At 40.4% G+C, this 17,047-nt stretch overlaps 1 protein-coding gene across 2 annotated transcripts in view; it reads left to right on the forward strand.

The window, feature by feature from the left end:
• The window catches only part of DNAJC21 (DnaJ heat shock protein family (Hsp40) member C21), a 28,171-nt gene extending 21,399 nt beyond the window's left edge, over positions 1-6,772 (forward strand). The window contains exons 10-12 of one of the 2 annotated variants that reach the window (XM_007122741.4): positions 2,774-2,898; positions 5,707-5,782; positions 6,297-6,772. In XM_007122741.4, the coding sequence (XP_007122803.1) occupies positions 2,774-2,898; positions 5,707-5,782; positions 6,297-6,461 (366 nt within the window). In that variant the 3' untranslated portion in view covers positions 6,462-6,772. The remainder of the gene's footprint in view (positions 1-2,773; positions 2,899-5,706; positions 5,783-6,296) is intronic. The other variant, XM_007122742.4, reaches the window with a different exon arrangement.
• Positions 6,773-17,047: the final 10,275 nt, after the last annotated feature.

Consider the following 17,047-nt stretch of genomic DNA (forward strand, 5'->3'; position numbering starts at 1 on the left):
TAGATTTGGCTTATTTATCCAAATGGCTATAATATGTTTGATAATTTTGTCTGTTTCATATTCCAAAATGATACATGACACATGAGTTGATCACTATTAAAATTGTGACTTGGAACTTTTTGCCTCAGTTACAAAACCACATAGCAAATTATATGTTCCTTTTATAAAATGACTCATATCATCTTCCACCCAAAGACTCTGTAGTCATTAGTTTAGAACACTTTCTCTCTTCTTGTGTGTCAGGACCACTGGAGTAACGACAAAATAGAATGGAGAGGGACTTATACCTGATAGGTCCTAAAGATTGCAACAATAAACACATGTATTTGTATTCTCTTACCAAGGAAAATGCTTCTGTTTACCAGCCCATTTTTTCCCTCCAAAGCTATATGTATTCCTTGATGATACCTCTTGTTTATGGTTTCTAATTATATCAGGAAGAAAGCCCTAATTCAGATCAAGTTTTATGCAGCACTTTCCCTCGATATTTTCTAAGCTCTTTTTGAAGGGGAAGGTAGTGTGGAGACACGTACGGGTAGATAAAAGAGCAGGAAGCAGCAGATACTGAGACTCATGAAACTTCAGATTGGGAGTTTTCTGTATTGTCAAAAAAATTTGCATAAGCCAGCAAGGATTGTAAAAGAAAACCCCCAAAACTGAAATTGAATGTAAACAAACAAAACCCCCTTGTTGACAGCAAGGAAAAATTAATGCAAGAAGGTTTTGAATGTGGTACTCTGAACACCATCCTTGGGACATGCTCTAAAGACAGAATTAACTCTAAAAGAAGAAATCTTGAGCTTTACTTAGGGGATATTTTGGTGGTATTGGTGTGGTATTTCTGAAACTATTTTATGTGTATTGTAGGATAGAGCAAATATACTAATGTTGTTGGGAACCAGATTCTCTTGTGGGAGAAGGGAAATACAGGTATCAATTGAGGGAAAGAGAGAGGAAGAACACTAATGTTGGACTGGAATTGGGGGTATCAGTATGAGCTCATGATATAAAAAAATAAATAACACATGCATGAGCAGTATACACTGAGGGCCCAGAAGCAGTGATAGCCAGTAGCAATGAGCATATGTAGTTCACACATCTTTGTTTCTAAATCCCCTTCCGCAGTAAGAGGAGTCAGGTTTTGGTCCTTGGAGAAATGGCTGATTCTAGGGCTGAGAAAGGGAAAGTACAAGGTGAGCCTGCATTATCTATGCTAGAAATATAAGGGGTATTCAAAAATTGACGGGGATAAGTCAGAAGTACCCAGGAGTCAGCTTAAGGGCTTGCCGAATATGGGAAAATTTGAGTCATCAAAAAGAATAGTGGTCATAGATTTTTTAGACATTGATTTTATTAAAAAAAACATCGTGTATCTATATTGAGCCTAAAAAAAGAGAGAGTTGGAGAAAGGAAGCAGATGGGAATGCTTCATTCCGAGAATATGAGTGAACACAAATGCAAATGGCAGGACTAATAGAAGCAGAAACATCACTGTTCTGTATCCACCAGTGTAATAAATGGTTCACATAAGAATCATCAGTAGATGCCAGATCCATTGGGTAAATAGTTACTAGGGAACAGAATATTGACACAATCTCAAAATAACACTCTGCACATATTAAAAAGAGAAAAAGGTACTTAACAGTAGAAAAATCTGGCAATACCATCTTAATCAAATGATGAAACTTTAATCACTGAAAAATGGGAACTGACATTTTGCTTCCTGATATAATGTATTGAGGACACAGAATTACCTTTATAATATTCCTGCTAGAAATATTTAACCTGACTCTAATCACGAGGAAATAATTAGACAAAGTCAAACTATGGGACATGCTACAAAACAACCATCAAATTGTCAATATCATGAAAGACCAAAAAATGGAGGGGGGTGGGTACTGTTCTGGAATAAAGGTGATTAAAGAGATATGACAACTAAATGCAACATTGATCCTGGATTATATCTACTATAATCCAAGGGTTACAAAAAAGGACATTACTGGAATGTGAATATGGAGTGTGTAACAGATAATGTCAGTGTTAAATTCTTGAGTGTGAAGAGGGAATTGTGGATATGTAGGAGAGTGTTTCTGTTCTTAGGAGATACATGAGGTCTACCTGCAGCTTGCTTTCATAGTTGGAGGGTGGGTGCAGGGAGAAGGAGCATGGGAAGAAGAGAGGGAGAAAGCAGACATGGCAAAATGTTACCTGAGACAAAAACAAACCAGTTGTATTTAGTGGAGATATGTTAGTCAGGTGTTTTTTCTTTTATCATGCCTGTTTGTTGTTGTTTTCTTTTTTTCCTGATTGTATAATAGTTTCTCATTGCAGATCGTTTGGAAAATACGGAAGAGTATAAATATCATCCTTAATTCTTCCTATAAATATTAATGTTGAATTGAGTTGTAATCAGAGGTTATATATAATTTTCTCGCTACCATTTTTGCTAATATGTTCTATTTTTTCACATAATTGAATCAATATCTTTGGAAACATGATTTTTAAGAGCTCTATAATTTTCCTTCATATATTCAACCATTCACTTATTGAATATTTGGATTGTTTCCAATTTTCCCTAATTTAATATTTCTGTAATGGGCATTCATGTTCTTAAGTTATTGTCTGCCTCTCCTTTTTACTTCCTGAAGATATCCTCCTACCAGAGTGTACAGCACATTACCATTGTTTATTATAGCTATTTGGCAACATAACATAAAAAGCCAGTAGTATTATAGTATCTATTTGGTAATGGCACACATCTTCTCTTACCTAGAATTATGATGATAATTTCAATGAAAATGGAACTGGAGAAGCAGTCAAGCTTGATCGAGAAGATAACAGCCGAAATCAAGACAGTGCCAAAGAACTGTGTGGTGACCCCAAAAGTGAAGCTGAAAGGTAAGTTACAGAGACTGTGGAACTGAGTGATGACCCCAGAAGTGAAGCTAAAAGGTAAGTAAGTCGGAGTTGCTTGTTGTTTTCTAATTACTTAATGCTGGTGGTGAGGATGGCTTTTCATCTGTCAGATAAAACCCCCTTTCCCATGGTGGACGCCATGAGTCAGATGTATCTGTGATTTACACCTACACACATACGTTTACAGAGGGCGGCGTTGGAGGGAGAATGCTAGACAGTGTGCTCAGACATTGCAGCAACATGGCCCGAAGCAGAAAGGAGTCACGTGGACCCAGTTTTTGTTCCCCTTATCCTGCTGAGATTCTTATTTTGCCCAGGGTCAGTAATCCTTGGTACTTGCCTGAGAACAAGACTGCAGACAAGACTGTGCCCCATTCGCCTGAGTATCACTGACCAAGCGTCCATGCTCGGGCCAGTCATCCTGCGTTCAGCCCTAGTGCTGGTCGTCAGGGCACATGTGCACAGCTTGGGGCCCTCGTGCTCTAGAGGCCCAGGAGTCCTGGTGCTGCACAGGCCACAGTGGTTGGCCAGGGGAAGGTCTCGCTCGGGGCAGGTGGCATTCCTTTTCCCCTCCTCTCCTTGTCTGACTTGCTCGCTCCCATCCTCCTCTGTTCCTCTAGAGCGGAATAATTTCTTATTCCTTTGAGGAAAGATCTGAACAGTAGGCAGCCGCAGGTTCCTGTCACAGGACCATGAAAAAAGAGTTCAGATGACAGAGTGAGGTGGAAGCCTGAGTTGAAAATGCTCAGCGCTGGAGTAACAGTGAGGGGTGTGGGATTTAGGGGCCATAAATGAGGGGAGAAATGCCATGGAAGCCTAGAGTAGGCCTGGAGCTGTAGGAAAAGGAGGACAAGGAGCTACATAAACGGGTAATGTGGATGCCTGCCTTTGAAGACTTCGGACAGTGGAAAGCTGGAAGGGGAGGTTACACACTACTCTGCTGCTTGGTGTGTGTTCCCGTGTTAGACATGAGGAAACTGAGTCTGGGTTAAATGACTTGCCCCAGAGCAAAAGCTGGTAAGTGGAAAAGCCGGCATGTAATCCCATCTGCCTGACTACGTGAAGGACCCGGTTCAGCTAGCTCCGTGGGGCCCAAGCATCCTGTGAAGGTCCCTTGGGGGCTGCTTGGGTGTATGAGGGATGGGCCGGAAGGTGGGCTCCAGGCCCCTGAGCACCTCCGTCATCTAGAGCTGAAGTATTTTCATTCATTTTCCATAGTACCTCCATGTGGGATTCGTTTGGGGGAGGAAAAGGGGTTCTCATTGCTCAAACTCAGACTTTCGCAGCTACTAGTGAAGTAGTGAAGTTCAGCTTTCTCACTTAATGATGTGAGAAAAAGAGTCAGAGCGTTCAAGTGACGTCTTCACTGCTGAGCAGTGGCGCGGCGGGACCCCTCCGCTGCTGCTGTGCGGCGCGTGGGCGCTAGCCCCCTAAAACACGTGTGTGTATCCGGGGCACATTTTAATTTGTATTGTTTTTCCTTTTTATTGTTTTATTGAAATATATTTAACATACAGTGTTATTTTAGTTTCAGGTATACAACATAGTGATTTGACATTTATATACATTACATTACGAATTGATCACCACCACAAGTCTAGGAACCGTCTATCGCCATACAGAGTTACGGCAGATAGTCATATGCTGTCCATTATATCCTCTCTAGAGTACTTTTTAAAGATAAGGTCTTAGATATTAGCTTCAGAGATGTAGCTGCTACCTTTCATAATAAGGTAAATTGTTCCTTGGGAATATTATCCTGAACTTTCTTGGATATATTTGTGGCCTATCTGTGATGATATTTTGTAAATTAGTCAATGTTAATCTGTTGCCTTTTATGTCATTGTGTCTTTTTCTCGATGCTTTCAGACCTGGCTGAGTACTGCATAATGCTGTGCGGTACTCCTAATCAGCATTGTTTAAATGTGTAGGCCATTTAACTTAATAACAGACTCCTGGGTTCTGCTCGAAGAAAGGAATACTCAAGAAGTGCTTGGCAGCATTATAACTCATTGGTTATAACCCATTCCCTCTGTTCTGTAAATTCGGTTGTGCTCAGATTTCACCCTAAGAATTTGGTCAGCACAAATGAGGGAAAAAGTACGAGAGGACTAAGGAAAATGAAAATTCATATAGAAGATTAAGCAGAGGGATGTTCTGGAGTTAAAGCAGAACAGGAGGAAACTGACTATACTGGCTGGCAATTTCTGGGTTATAGAATACAGGGGAGAAAAACCCACAGATCAGCAGAAAGGACATAACCTTAATAAAAGAAAATTCTTTACATTTAACAAATGTAATTCTAGAAAAAATGCATTACAGTGTTTTTCTCATTTCACTGTGGAACTGATGAAAGGTTTGTCATCACCTGGATCAGGTTTAACAAGTTGTGTCTTTGGGGAAACACACTTAATGTCATAGATTATTTGTGAGTACTACTGGTTGGCCGTGAAGATGGTTTGCTTCAGTAAATGGAGTATTAAATAGCTTTTTTACAAAAATACACCATATAAAAGTTCGGAGCTATTTTAGCATTCTTGTTTTAGCTTGTGTTTCAACTTTTAAGTAAATTCCTTCGTTTTTGTGTCAAATTTGATATCTGATGATCTCTAAAGTTGTTTTTTAAAACTGTTCATTTGAGATGTGAAAATTAATTTACTTGGCCATTAAAATGAATGAATTAGCCTTTAAAATGCATGTCACTCTTTTGAGTCTTCTTGGGAGCGAGGTGACAGTTAAAAGGGGTACATCATTATTGGATTATACTGAATTCTTTCATTTATTTTCCAGTGTTTCTAAACCCAAGGGAAAGAAAGCCAAAGATACTAAAAAATCTGTCAGAGTACCTGCTGAACCACAGACAGTGGTAGGTCAAAATAATATTGACAGCTCTTCAGTGGACCTTGTTGTTTAAGCAGTATAAACTAAATTCTTAATTCTGATTCTGAAGATGTAAGTGTGTATTTGGTGAGCCCTTCTGTACCTGCTGCATAGATGTGGATCCATCAGCAGTTTTCCTTGACGAACGTAGAATTTATGTATGTGCCACTGACATTTTTTCCTTTAAAGTAAGCAGAAGCACACTGGACATATCAGATTGTACCAGAACAGTTACTGTTCTCTTTTCCATTACTCTGAAATCCAAAGCCTTATCCATGTGGTAGGTCCTGTTGAATGTCTCAGGACCCTTAAAGTTGATGGTGTTGGTTAATGGAACTCGACTTCCAAGAACAGCTGCCTCTGTTGAGCCTGTCTTGGTAGCTGTCCATTGTGTTACAAGGTCTTTATTTTGCAATTGTTTGATATTTAATCTCAACGTGAAAACACTGCTCTCAGATCTTGCTTTTATTTATGGTTTGTTTGTTTTTTTCCCTTCTCAGAGTGATGTTCTTATCAGCTGTACAACCTGCCATAGTGAATTTCCATCCCGGAATAAACTTTTTAACCATCTAAAGGCCACAGGTCATGCAAGAGCACCTTCATCGTCATCTTTAAACAGTGTAACAGATAGTCGAAGCAAAAAAGAGAAACGTAAAAACAGATAGAAATCCTACCAATGCTTTCTCTTTTTGATTGTCTCTAGATTTTGACACCAAAAACTGAACTGAAATCATCTAAAGAGTTAAAATTTCAGTCATCTGCAATTCACTGCATTGTGGAAGATTATTTTTATCTTGTAAAAACATTTTTTTGTTTAATATATATTTTTTAAACATTTCATTAGTGATTGACTTCTACTTTTGCCATCTGAATTGACTTGAATGTCTCAAAACAGGTAAATATTGTAAAGTATGCATTCTTGACTTCTGTTGGCTCATGTGGACAGAAATGTACAGGGAGAATTAAATTATCTTAACACGTACAAATGCTCCTTTCTGTTTTATTTTGTGAATTTCACATTCAGTGAAAGTATTTTTATATGATAAGCATTTTTATATGATTCAGTGGTTTTGTGTTTTGTTATGCTTCGTGATCTGTTGAAGACTCAGATCATCTTAAAATAGTCATGGATTTTTCCCACCTGATACCATGATTCCAGTTCTGATTTTAAAACCACTTCTAAATAACCTGTTGTTAATTACTGCATTATTTTTCCCCTCAAGGGCAATGACAAGTAGAAACTAATTGAACATATATGATTGTTTTTCAAGAATAGTATCTCTTCAAGGTATAATTATATTGATTTAACTTGAGATTTTACTGGTAATTATCAATAAGGTATATCTTTTGTTTTTTCACTCTGATTTGGCTCACGGAGATGGAACAAATTAATATATAGGGTGCGTCCTCCTTAGGCATAGGGACAGCTGTAAAGCATGATGGATCAAGGTAGCAGATGGTTCAGAATTTATTCTGACTATTTATCAAGGGATATTCTGCCTTGGGTTTTTTCACTATTTTCAGAAGTTTTTTTGTTTTTTCCATCATTCAGTGGAGAGAAACTTTTTTAGTGAAAGATTTTTCACTAGGGCTGATATTTATGCCCTAGATTATCTACTCTGTAGCAAAGATGAATATTAAAAGAAATACGGAGAATCTTTATAAGTGAGTGTGGTCAAGTATATGGATCAGTGATGGGTTGGGTTTTAGGGTGGATTAAATAGGCAGTGCTTTTAGTTGGTCTTGAAAGTAACTTTGAACTCACTAGCTTGAAATACGTACTGGCTGTTCAGTGAAGTTATTTCTCTCCTTATATCCTTGATCTTCAAATGAAATAATCTTCAGTTATGCATAAGTTCTAAAACACAGGGTCCCCGAGGGCGAGGTCTTTTCTGAAAGCTTCATGGATAGTATTGATGACACGGTTCATTCTGTGAGATGGACTTGAAAATATGCATTTGTAGCTTAATTTTTAGTTTGTTGCCTTTTCATTTAGATAGATGTTTATTTTCCTTACCTTCTTCCCTTTCTAACTTCTTTTGCTAATTCCTCCTAATTGTTTTCCCCCCTTTCTTGGTCCCTTCAGGGGAAATGCCAGCCAGTTTTCTGTCTTTGGTCTTTTCCTCCCAGGCTTCATCTGAACACTCACCACCTTCCTCTAATTTGAACTAGATCAATTGGCCATAATTAGGAATATTAATGAACGGGAGGGCATATTAGTCACATGTTATTTGTTGATCAGTAAAAAATAGGAAGTCATCTTGAAAGGTAGAGAATGTCCTGCAGATGCCCTTCAGACCTTCCTTGCTTTCCCTTATACCAACCATGCAGGCATATTTAAATTTATTCCTGCTACATGTGAGGACTGATTGGGGTTTCTTGTCGCTTTTATTCTCATTGACAAAAGTCATCCATACTTTTTAAGAGATCTTCATCAGTTGTGATTGGAAATTAGATTTCAGTTCTAATCCTGTGTGTGATGCTGATAAGTCATTTACCTTCCCTGAACTTCATTTTCCTTATCTCTAACACAGTTGTTAGCATAATAATATTGTCTGCATTTATCACACAGGATTATTATGATCAAATAAAAGAGTACATATGAAAACGTTTTTTAAATACAAAAGCTTTATACACAATGTTATTGAATTTAGATGAGTTAAATCTTTTTCAGTTAAAATATTTGCACATAGAACTGTATGTGCCGAATTAAATGTGCTTTAAGTTTTATGGGAATTTCCTTTCCAATCTACTTCTGAAGAGGAAAACAGAAACATATGTTATGCCAAGGGTAGAATGTTATTTTTGGTGGATCACAGACGTTCGATTTTGTTTGTCTGAGGCAGAGCAGAATATTCAAAAATACATGAGCACATATTTTACGTTCATCTCATTAAAGCCCAGTGGTAACTACCATCTTGATTGAAGTTAGCTCAAGTGTAGACGGTGCATAGCCTGAGGGTTCTGGATGGAGAGGGTTAGGGGAAATCCTTTTTATTCCTCCATGATTCATTTAGTGGTACCAAAGCTAGGGTTCTCCGTAAAGCCCAGTGAGACTTTCCCTATTTCAAAATAGGAACAGTATCCCTATCAAAAGCACAGCACTGTAGGAAAATAGGACGGCATTAAAATGAAAACTTCTGTAGAACAATAGGCAACATAAGCAAAAAGACAAGCCTCAGACTGGGAGAAAACGTTCTGGTACATATAACTGACAAAGGATTAGTATCCAGAATACATTAAACGACAAAAGAACCTCCTATAAATCAGTGAGCAATTGACAGTTCTGCATTAATACCGAGCAGTTCTCAAACTTGGTGGTATCAAGACCCCTTTACACTCTCAAAAATTGAGAACCCCAAAGTGGTTTTGTGTATGTAGTTTATATCTACTGATATTTACTCTATTAGAAATGAAAATAGAGGAATTTTTGAAGTATTACCTTATTTAAAATAACACGTGTTAAATGACGTTTATGGAAAATAACTTTTTCAAAATGAAAGTTTAATGAGAAGAGAGGCGTTTGTTTTACGTTTCTGAAAATCTCTAATGTCTGGCTCGATAGGAGACGGCTGGATTCTGATAGCTGCTTCTTCAGTCAGTCTGTTGCTGTATGTTTTGGTTAAAGTATGTGAAGAAAATTGAGCCTCATGTGGATAGGTAAATTGCAAGAAGAAGGACCTTGTGGACCTCCCTGGATCTCCCAGGCTCCTCAGACCACACTTAGAACCGCTGCATTAGAAAAGTGGGTAAAACATATGAACAGAAAAAGCTTGAATAGTCAAAACAGTACGAAAAGGGGATCATTGTCACTGATAATCAGGGAAATATGACTTAGTTGTTTCATGTTTTCAGATTGGCAAAAGGCAAAAAGTCTCACAAGATCAAGTGTTGGTGAGAATGGAGAAATGGGAACAGTTGCTTCAATTTGATGGTGGCTATGAAAGTTGAAGATGTACCCCCTGACCTGACAACTCCAGGGGTATACCTAGAGTCTCACAGTGTCTGCAGAGGCACAGCATGGGCTCTCCCTGAGGACTGTCACCCAGGTCCCACTGGACCTGCTGAATGAGAGTTTGCAATTAACAAGACTTCTCAGGTGACTCACATGCTTCTTGCATCTTGAGAAGCAGTACTCTCAGGAACCCACGTGCGTGTGGACAAGTAGACTTAGTGGCTGATCACAGCTGAATTGCTTGTATCTGGGAAAAGTTGGAGATGGACCCTAAATCTCCGTGAACAAGGAAGTGGATAAATTGTGTAATGGACAATAAGATGGCAAACAAGCAGTTCAAATGAGTGAACTGGATATGTAATGCCAATGGCTAGCCTTAAAAAAACATTGAATGAAAACAAGCTGTCAGAAGGTGACATGTATGCCACTTATATATAGTTTTTTAAAGTACTGTTGTTATTTATAGAGAGAAAATATAGAACCATCAATGGGAAACACATCATTCAGAAAAGTAGTTGCCTCTGGAAAGGGAGGGAGAGGGGTGGAATGGGGGCGTGGCAGCGAAGGGGCCTTATCTGAGCCAAGACTTCTAATTAAGATCTGAAGGAAGATGTTAGCATTGATTAATTCTGGGTGGTGGGTAATGAGGGTTTATTACTCTGCTAACATGTTTTCATGAAATACTTCAAATATCCAGAGAAATACAAATTAATGTTCCACTTTTTGTTAATAGAAAATACACTTGCACGAAAGGGGAGATAAAGGTTTTCAGGTCTACATTTTATTCCTAGCATATTCCATAATCTCACTGTGGCAGAGGCTATTACTTGTCTCTCTCAATATTCATTCTCTCCTTCTTCCTTATAATTCTGATTTTTAATTGGGCACAAAGCCACCTAAAATATCACCTCCTAGCCACCCTTGCAGCTAGGAGTCTGTAAGTTCTGGCCAGTGATCTGAGCAACTTTGGGGACATGTCCTTAAAGATGTGGGATGTCCTTATTCCTTCCTCCGCCAGCTTCAATGAACAGGTAATGGTTGGCGCTCTACCCCCGTCTGGGACCATGAATCCTCACAGGGCAGAGAAACTGAAGCCCAGGAGCTTCCATCCTTGACACATAGAGGGACCCTATAAGCCCCAGACAACCTCCTTCTGCATTCGAGAGAAATAAAACTCCTGCATTACTGAAGCCTCTGTTGTTTGCATTTCCTCTTGCAGGTGACTCACGTCCTGATTGCTTTTTTTTTTTTTTTTAAATTGAAGTATAGTTGGTTTATAATGTGTTAATTTCTGCTGTACAGCAAAGCGATTCAGTCATGCATATATATACATTCTTTTTTATATTATTTTCCCTTATGGTTTATCTCAGGATATTGAATATAGCCAATTGCTTCTTATTTCACCGTGTGTATTGTTCCCTCCCCATATGAGAGGTAGAGCTTCAGCAGTGGCAAGGACGTGGACTCTTAGCTCTGAGAGATCTGGGATCAGGTTACAGTGGCAGCACTAATTATGTGATCTTGGGCAAGTCATTTAAACTCTTTAAGCCTTTTTTATTTTATTTTTTTTCATCTGTAAAATAAGGGTGAAATCAACCGTGCCGAATTGTAAAGGTGAAAACTTAAGTGTGAGCACTGTGCCTGGCACATGCTAGGCATTCAATAGCTATTAGCTTTTACTTATTTTCGATAATCTCTAATGCTTATACATTTTCTTGCTTTATTTAACTGTTCACTTTGGTTTCTGAAGTCATCTAATGGAATGGTAATTTGCAGAGAAATCCGTGATTATATTGATCCTATGGTGTATTTTTTTTGAAGTACTAGTGTATATATTGAAATTCTTTCTGCCTCAAATGGAACAAAATTTTTACATGCTAAAGCTGAAAATATGCTATTTCAACGTGGTTTTGTGATACCAATGGAAACTGTCTTGACGATCATTGATCCTAATTATGTTAGAAGACTCAGTGCATTTGTACAGAGAATTACTTTGCCATTAAAATGAGACAGGGCCCCAACATCACTGATGTCCTTTCGGATACAAAATGCCTTCTGAAAGCAGGAAGGGTTCAAATTATCCTTCGCAGTATAAATTATTTGAATGTCACTTAGAGAAGGTTTCTAACAATTTCTAAAACGAAAAGGTCATGGTGTCTCTCCGCATTTAGATAAAATGGTATGTAGTTAATATATCTTCAGGTACTTTTCTTATTCCCAAATTTAATAATAACTCATACTTTTGTGTACGAGGTAACAGTAGTCAGCATATATGAAGCAGAACTTCCAGCAGTTCCGTCCAATAGTGGAATCCGTCTCTTAGGATGTTCCTGTAACTGTCCAGTCAGGGTTCTCTGCTGGAAATGTCATAGAAGGATGCCTGCCCTGGTGGTGGGGGGATTCCCTGAGTGACGGCAGGATCCTGGGCTGGGGTTCTCTACCTGCAGCTCCAGGGGAGCCCAACAGCTTGAGCGCTCTGGTGAGTGAGCTCACACCACTCTCCACTGGACATCTTTTTAAAAAACCGGTGCTGCATGCTGCATGCGTATGCTTTGTCTCCAAACTTGAATTGGGTTTTGAAAGCCCAGGGCCAATGCAGATGGCAAATCACTGCAAGGAGATTGAGGAGAAAACTTATCCCAAGTGGGCGGGCCCATCTGCAGGCACTTTTTAGCTGAGCTGTGTGTGTTCTGCGATCTGGGCTCACCTGAGAGAAAGCTGTGCCGCTGGAGAGAGACGTCTTTGGTGCTCTCCACACCCCCTCTGCAGGTACCTTTAAAGCAGGCCCCCTTTGTCTTCCGGAATTCAGCGCCCTCTGGTGGCTGGAGGTGGGCCCAGGGAGATCCAGTCTCTGCTCCCTAATCCAGCCGCTCCTTCCTGGGGCCTTCCCAGCCCTACTGCCCAAGGACCCTGCCCACCTCAGGCCCTGGAGAACTGAATCCTCAGAACAGCAACAGTTTGAGAATCAAGGTAGGCACGCGAGGGAGCCTTTTGAGGTGCCTCAAAACCAAAAGACAGAGAGAGTATTTCCTCCACTTATACAGGAGATCAGTGTGGAGAGAGTATGGGTCTTGAAGTTAGATTCACATAGGTTCAAATCCCAGCTGCAAAGTTATAAGCTTGTTAACTAGGACATATCACACCAAAGCTTTGAGCCTGTTGCCTTTAAATGGAGATGGTAAGATCCATGTCATACGTTAGTGGTTAAAATAAGAAACTCTCATATACAAAGAGCCCAGCAGAATGCTTGCCACACAGAGGCTCGCCCCCAGTACTGCCCCACACTATTAAATCCTGTTCCCCTTCTGTTCTCTCCCCTTGCCCCGTGAAGTACCCCAAGGAACATGGGTTTAGTCGCCCAGCTCTTTACCCGGTTCCCCCTGTAGAGAGTGTTTTCCTTGCATTTACACGGGGCCCACCTGGATCATCCAGGATAATCTCCTCAAGACCCTTAATCACTCTGCAAAGGCCTTTTCGCCATGTGAGGAAACCTTCACGGGTTTCAGGGATGAGGATGTAGACATCTGGGGGCAGGAGGTGCATTATGCTGCCGACCACAGGCTCCTCACTCGAGGGGTAGTTGTCGAGACCCAAGTGATGGTGCCTGTGGAACACGGCGCTCTGCCTGCTGCACAGCTGCCCTGCTGGCAGGTCTCGGGCTTCAAGCAGACTGTGAACTTCTTGAGGGCAGAGAGGGGCTTGTCCTCCTTTTCTGTCCTCTACCATACCTGGCATAGTGCTGGAACCACAGCACAGCCTCAGCAAGCCGCGTGTCGGGTAGTTTAAGTGCAGAATCCTAGAGTGGCTCCGCTTGCAGGTGGGTCGTTCCAACAGTCCCTGTCACTCAGCGGAGCCAGGTCCTGGCTGTGCTTGCACAACGCGGTCGTCCAGTGACAGTGTCCTGTCTCCGCCAATGGAAGACAGACCCTCGCTCGCTCTGTACACGCTTGGTGAGAAGGTGAACCACGAAAACCTCCTGAACATTCAAACTACGAGGTTTGTGTGAAGCTAGCGTTCTCCATCAGGCTCGGGATGGAACACAGCTTCCTCCATCAGTGTTGGCATGACCCTTCTAAAGCAAAAATCATGCAGCTTTGAGATGATGGAAGCATCCGATTTGGTTTTCTTTGAAAGGAAATTTGAAATTTACCAGCTTCCTAATATTCTCCTCAAACCCTCTCCTACTTTACGGGAGACAGACTCAGGATCCAAAAGAAATGGTTATGGATGAGTTCTAGAAAAAAATAAAAGATAAATGAAAGTATATGACTTGAATTAAACATGTAACCGGAACAAAATAGAATAGGGAAAACATGACTCAACCACAAGACGTGGAAATGAAGTGGGGATTAGAGTTGACGGCAACATCAGTGTGAGACTGGGTGAAGAGGAATGTCCGCTGCCCTTAGGGCGAGGTCCTGCTCTGCCCACCCTGTGCTCAGTTCTGGGTGCCGCACCTAAAGAAGGCACCTTGGGCAGGAGCACTGAAAGTGGCAATGTCAGGAATAGTTGAAAAGTTTGGGAACACTGATTCTAGAATATAATGGAAATTAATTAAAATACTCAGCAATATTTAGCTGGAGAAATGACATCCCGAGGGAGTCAAACTAGGAGTCTGTTTTGTTCTCTGCAGCCCACCCGTCTGAAACCTCTCCTCCTGTCCGCTTTTCCAACTCCTACCCTTCCTTCAAGTCATACTTGAAGTGCAGGCGCACCCCTCGGATTCTTGGGACCTGGGGGAGGAGAGCAAACGGACACCCACACACCATATGTTGAAATGTTTCAGAATTATATCAAGCTAACAAACTATTGAGTTAAATATGCTTTACCCTCCTACCTTGGTCATTATGACTTAATAAGCACCCAAAAGGCTGGGTTCAAACTTTGAGTTCTCAGATTCCTTGCATTTCCTACCAGAACGTGGTGGCATGGAAAGACTTGACTTCTGACTTCTCCTCGCCCTCTCCTTCCACGCTCAGCTCCATCCTGCCTCGTGTGTGTCCGTGTAGCTGTCCTCTAGCTCTCATGTCCAAGCATCTAAACTCCTGCAATCAGCTGCACCAGGAGACCGAGGTAGGCCCTGCACTTGAGCTTGGAGCCATTTGGGCAGGGGCTTCTGGAATTCTGGGGTCTGTGGATTCCTTACTCCCTGCAGAAGGGCCTGGCCAAAGGAAAGCCAGAATGGGACCCCTCTAAAACTGGGGGCCCAGAGCAGGGGGCCCTGTTACCTGAGCTTTCAAGCAATGTTATTTAAGTGACTCCTTTTCCATGAGGCTTTCCCAATATCTCCTCTCAATAAGTGTTTCTTCCTCTGACCTCCTTGACCATTTGATACTTACTATATGCTGCCTCAAGCACAAAACAGTGGAACTTTTGGAAGGATACACCCCATTCCTGACTGCTGGGGGCCAGCTCTGAAATCACTCTGACCTGTTGGGCAAGAGGCAAACAGAAATACTTAGTGAAGGCTGCTATCTGTTTTGACCCCATGATCCATTTTCAGTGGAAACTTCAGCTTCTTAGACCCCCGTGTCTTATTTTCTTTAAAATTTAATTAACTGCAAGTTTAATTCTTTATCATCCTATCAGTATTCGCACAGCCGTACTTCAGGAGAGAATGCAGTCAGGCCTTCCCCCAAAGTAATCACCTTATGGGGGAGGGGGCCCTAATAATATCATTATACATTTTTTTAATGAACCTATTTTGGAATTGACTTATTGGAAGTTTAGGAATTGATTCATTACCCCTATGGAAGCCTTAATGTCTCAAGTTTTACTATTTATTTTTAATGCACTGTAATGTTATTAAGCAAAATTTCCCCTTCAGCTTAATCATTTATCATTTGTGTCTGGGGTTTAACTTATGTGCCATAAACACTCTGTTACAGGATGAAGTTCTGTGAGACTCACTTTCCAATTTCTCATGTCATGAGCGCCACTCCAGCATCCTCCCAGTCACTTAGGAGTGCGCCTATTTGCCAGGAGTCTGCAAAGCCCCGAAACCACACAGCTCAGACTCTTTTGAGAACTCACTCGCTTCCACTCTGTTTCCAGGAAAGAATATATAGAAGCCCTCTTACTGTGCCATGCTGCTGCTTTACAGTTTCAGAGAGTAGCAAAACGCTAGAACTGATAGGGACCTTCGAGCTTATCTATCTAGTTCAACCTACTCGTTTTACGGATGAGAGAGTTTGCTTTGTTCCTTTCCTTGTTCCAAGAAGGATTGAGACCAAACGTCTGGTATTAGGAAACCCATACATGAAGAAAAGGCATGAGTTCTCTGTGCTACAGTGAACATTTTTCTCACCCAGGTATGGAGAAGTGAGGCCTATTTGCTTTAATGCAACCAAATCTCTCTATCATTCCATTCATTTATGCATTCTAAATCTCTCTATTAATCCTTCACTCTGTCCTCGTTGGAAGGAATGTTCTCATACATGGATATATTCTTAAAGTTTTTTTTTGGAAAATTGTTGTAAAACTTACCATGTTAACTATTTTTAAGTGTACAGTAGCATTAAGCACACTCACAATGTTGCATAGCTATCACCACTGGCCCATTTTCAGAACTTTTCATCATCCCCAACAGAAACTTTTTACCTATGAAACAATAATTTCCCGTTTCCTCCTACCCGCAACTCTTGGCAATATTTATCCTTTGTGACTGGCTTGTTTCAGTTAGCAATGTTTTCAAGGTTCATCCATATTACAGCATGTATCAGAATTTTCTTCCTTTTCAAGACAGAATACCATTCCATTGTGTCCATATACCACATTTTGTTTATTCATTCATCCAATGATAACATCTGAGTTGTTTCCAGCTTTTGGCTATTATAAATTATACTGCTATGAACAGGGTTGTGCAAATATCTGTTTGAATTCCTGTTTTTAATTCTTTTGGACCTATACCCTGAAGTGGAATTGCTGAATCATGGGGTAATCCTGTGTTTAACTTTTTGAGGAACTGCCATACTGTTTTCCATAATGGAAAACATTCCCACCAGCAGTGCACAAGAGTTCCAATCTCTACATATCCTTGCCAACACTTGTTATTTTCTGGTGTTTTTGTTTTTTGTTCTTTTATATGATAGCCATCCTAATGGGTATAAGTGGTATCTCACTGTGGTTTTGATTAGTATTTCCATAACAGATAGTGATGTTGAGCATTTTTTCATGTGCTTATTGGCCATTTGTATGTCATCTTTGGAGAAATGTCTATTTAAATCTTTTGCCCACTTTTGAATTGAGTTGTTTTGTTGTTGTTGAATTGTAAGTGTTCTTTTTAATATATTCTGG

This window comes from Physeter macrocephalus, chromosome 8 (genome assembly GCF_002837175.3).
Source record: "Physeter macrocephalus isolate SW-GA chromosome 8, ASM283717v5, whole genome shotgun sequence".
Classification (NCBI taxonomy): domain Eukaryota; kingdom Metazoa; phylum Chordata; class Mammalia; order Artiodactyla; family Physeteridae; genus Physeter; species Physeter macrocephalus.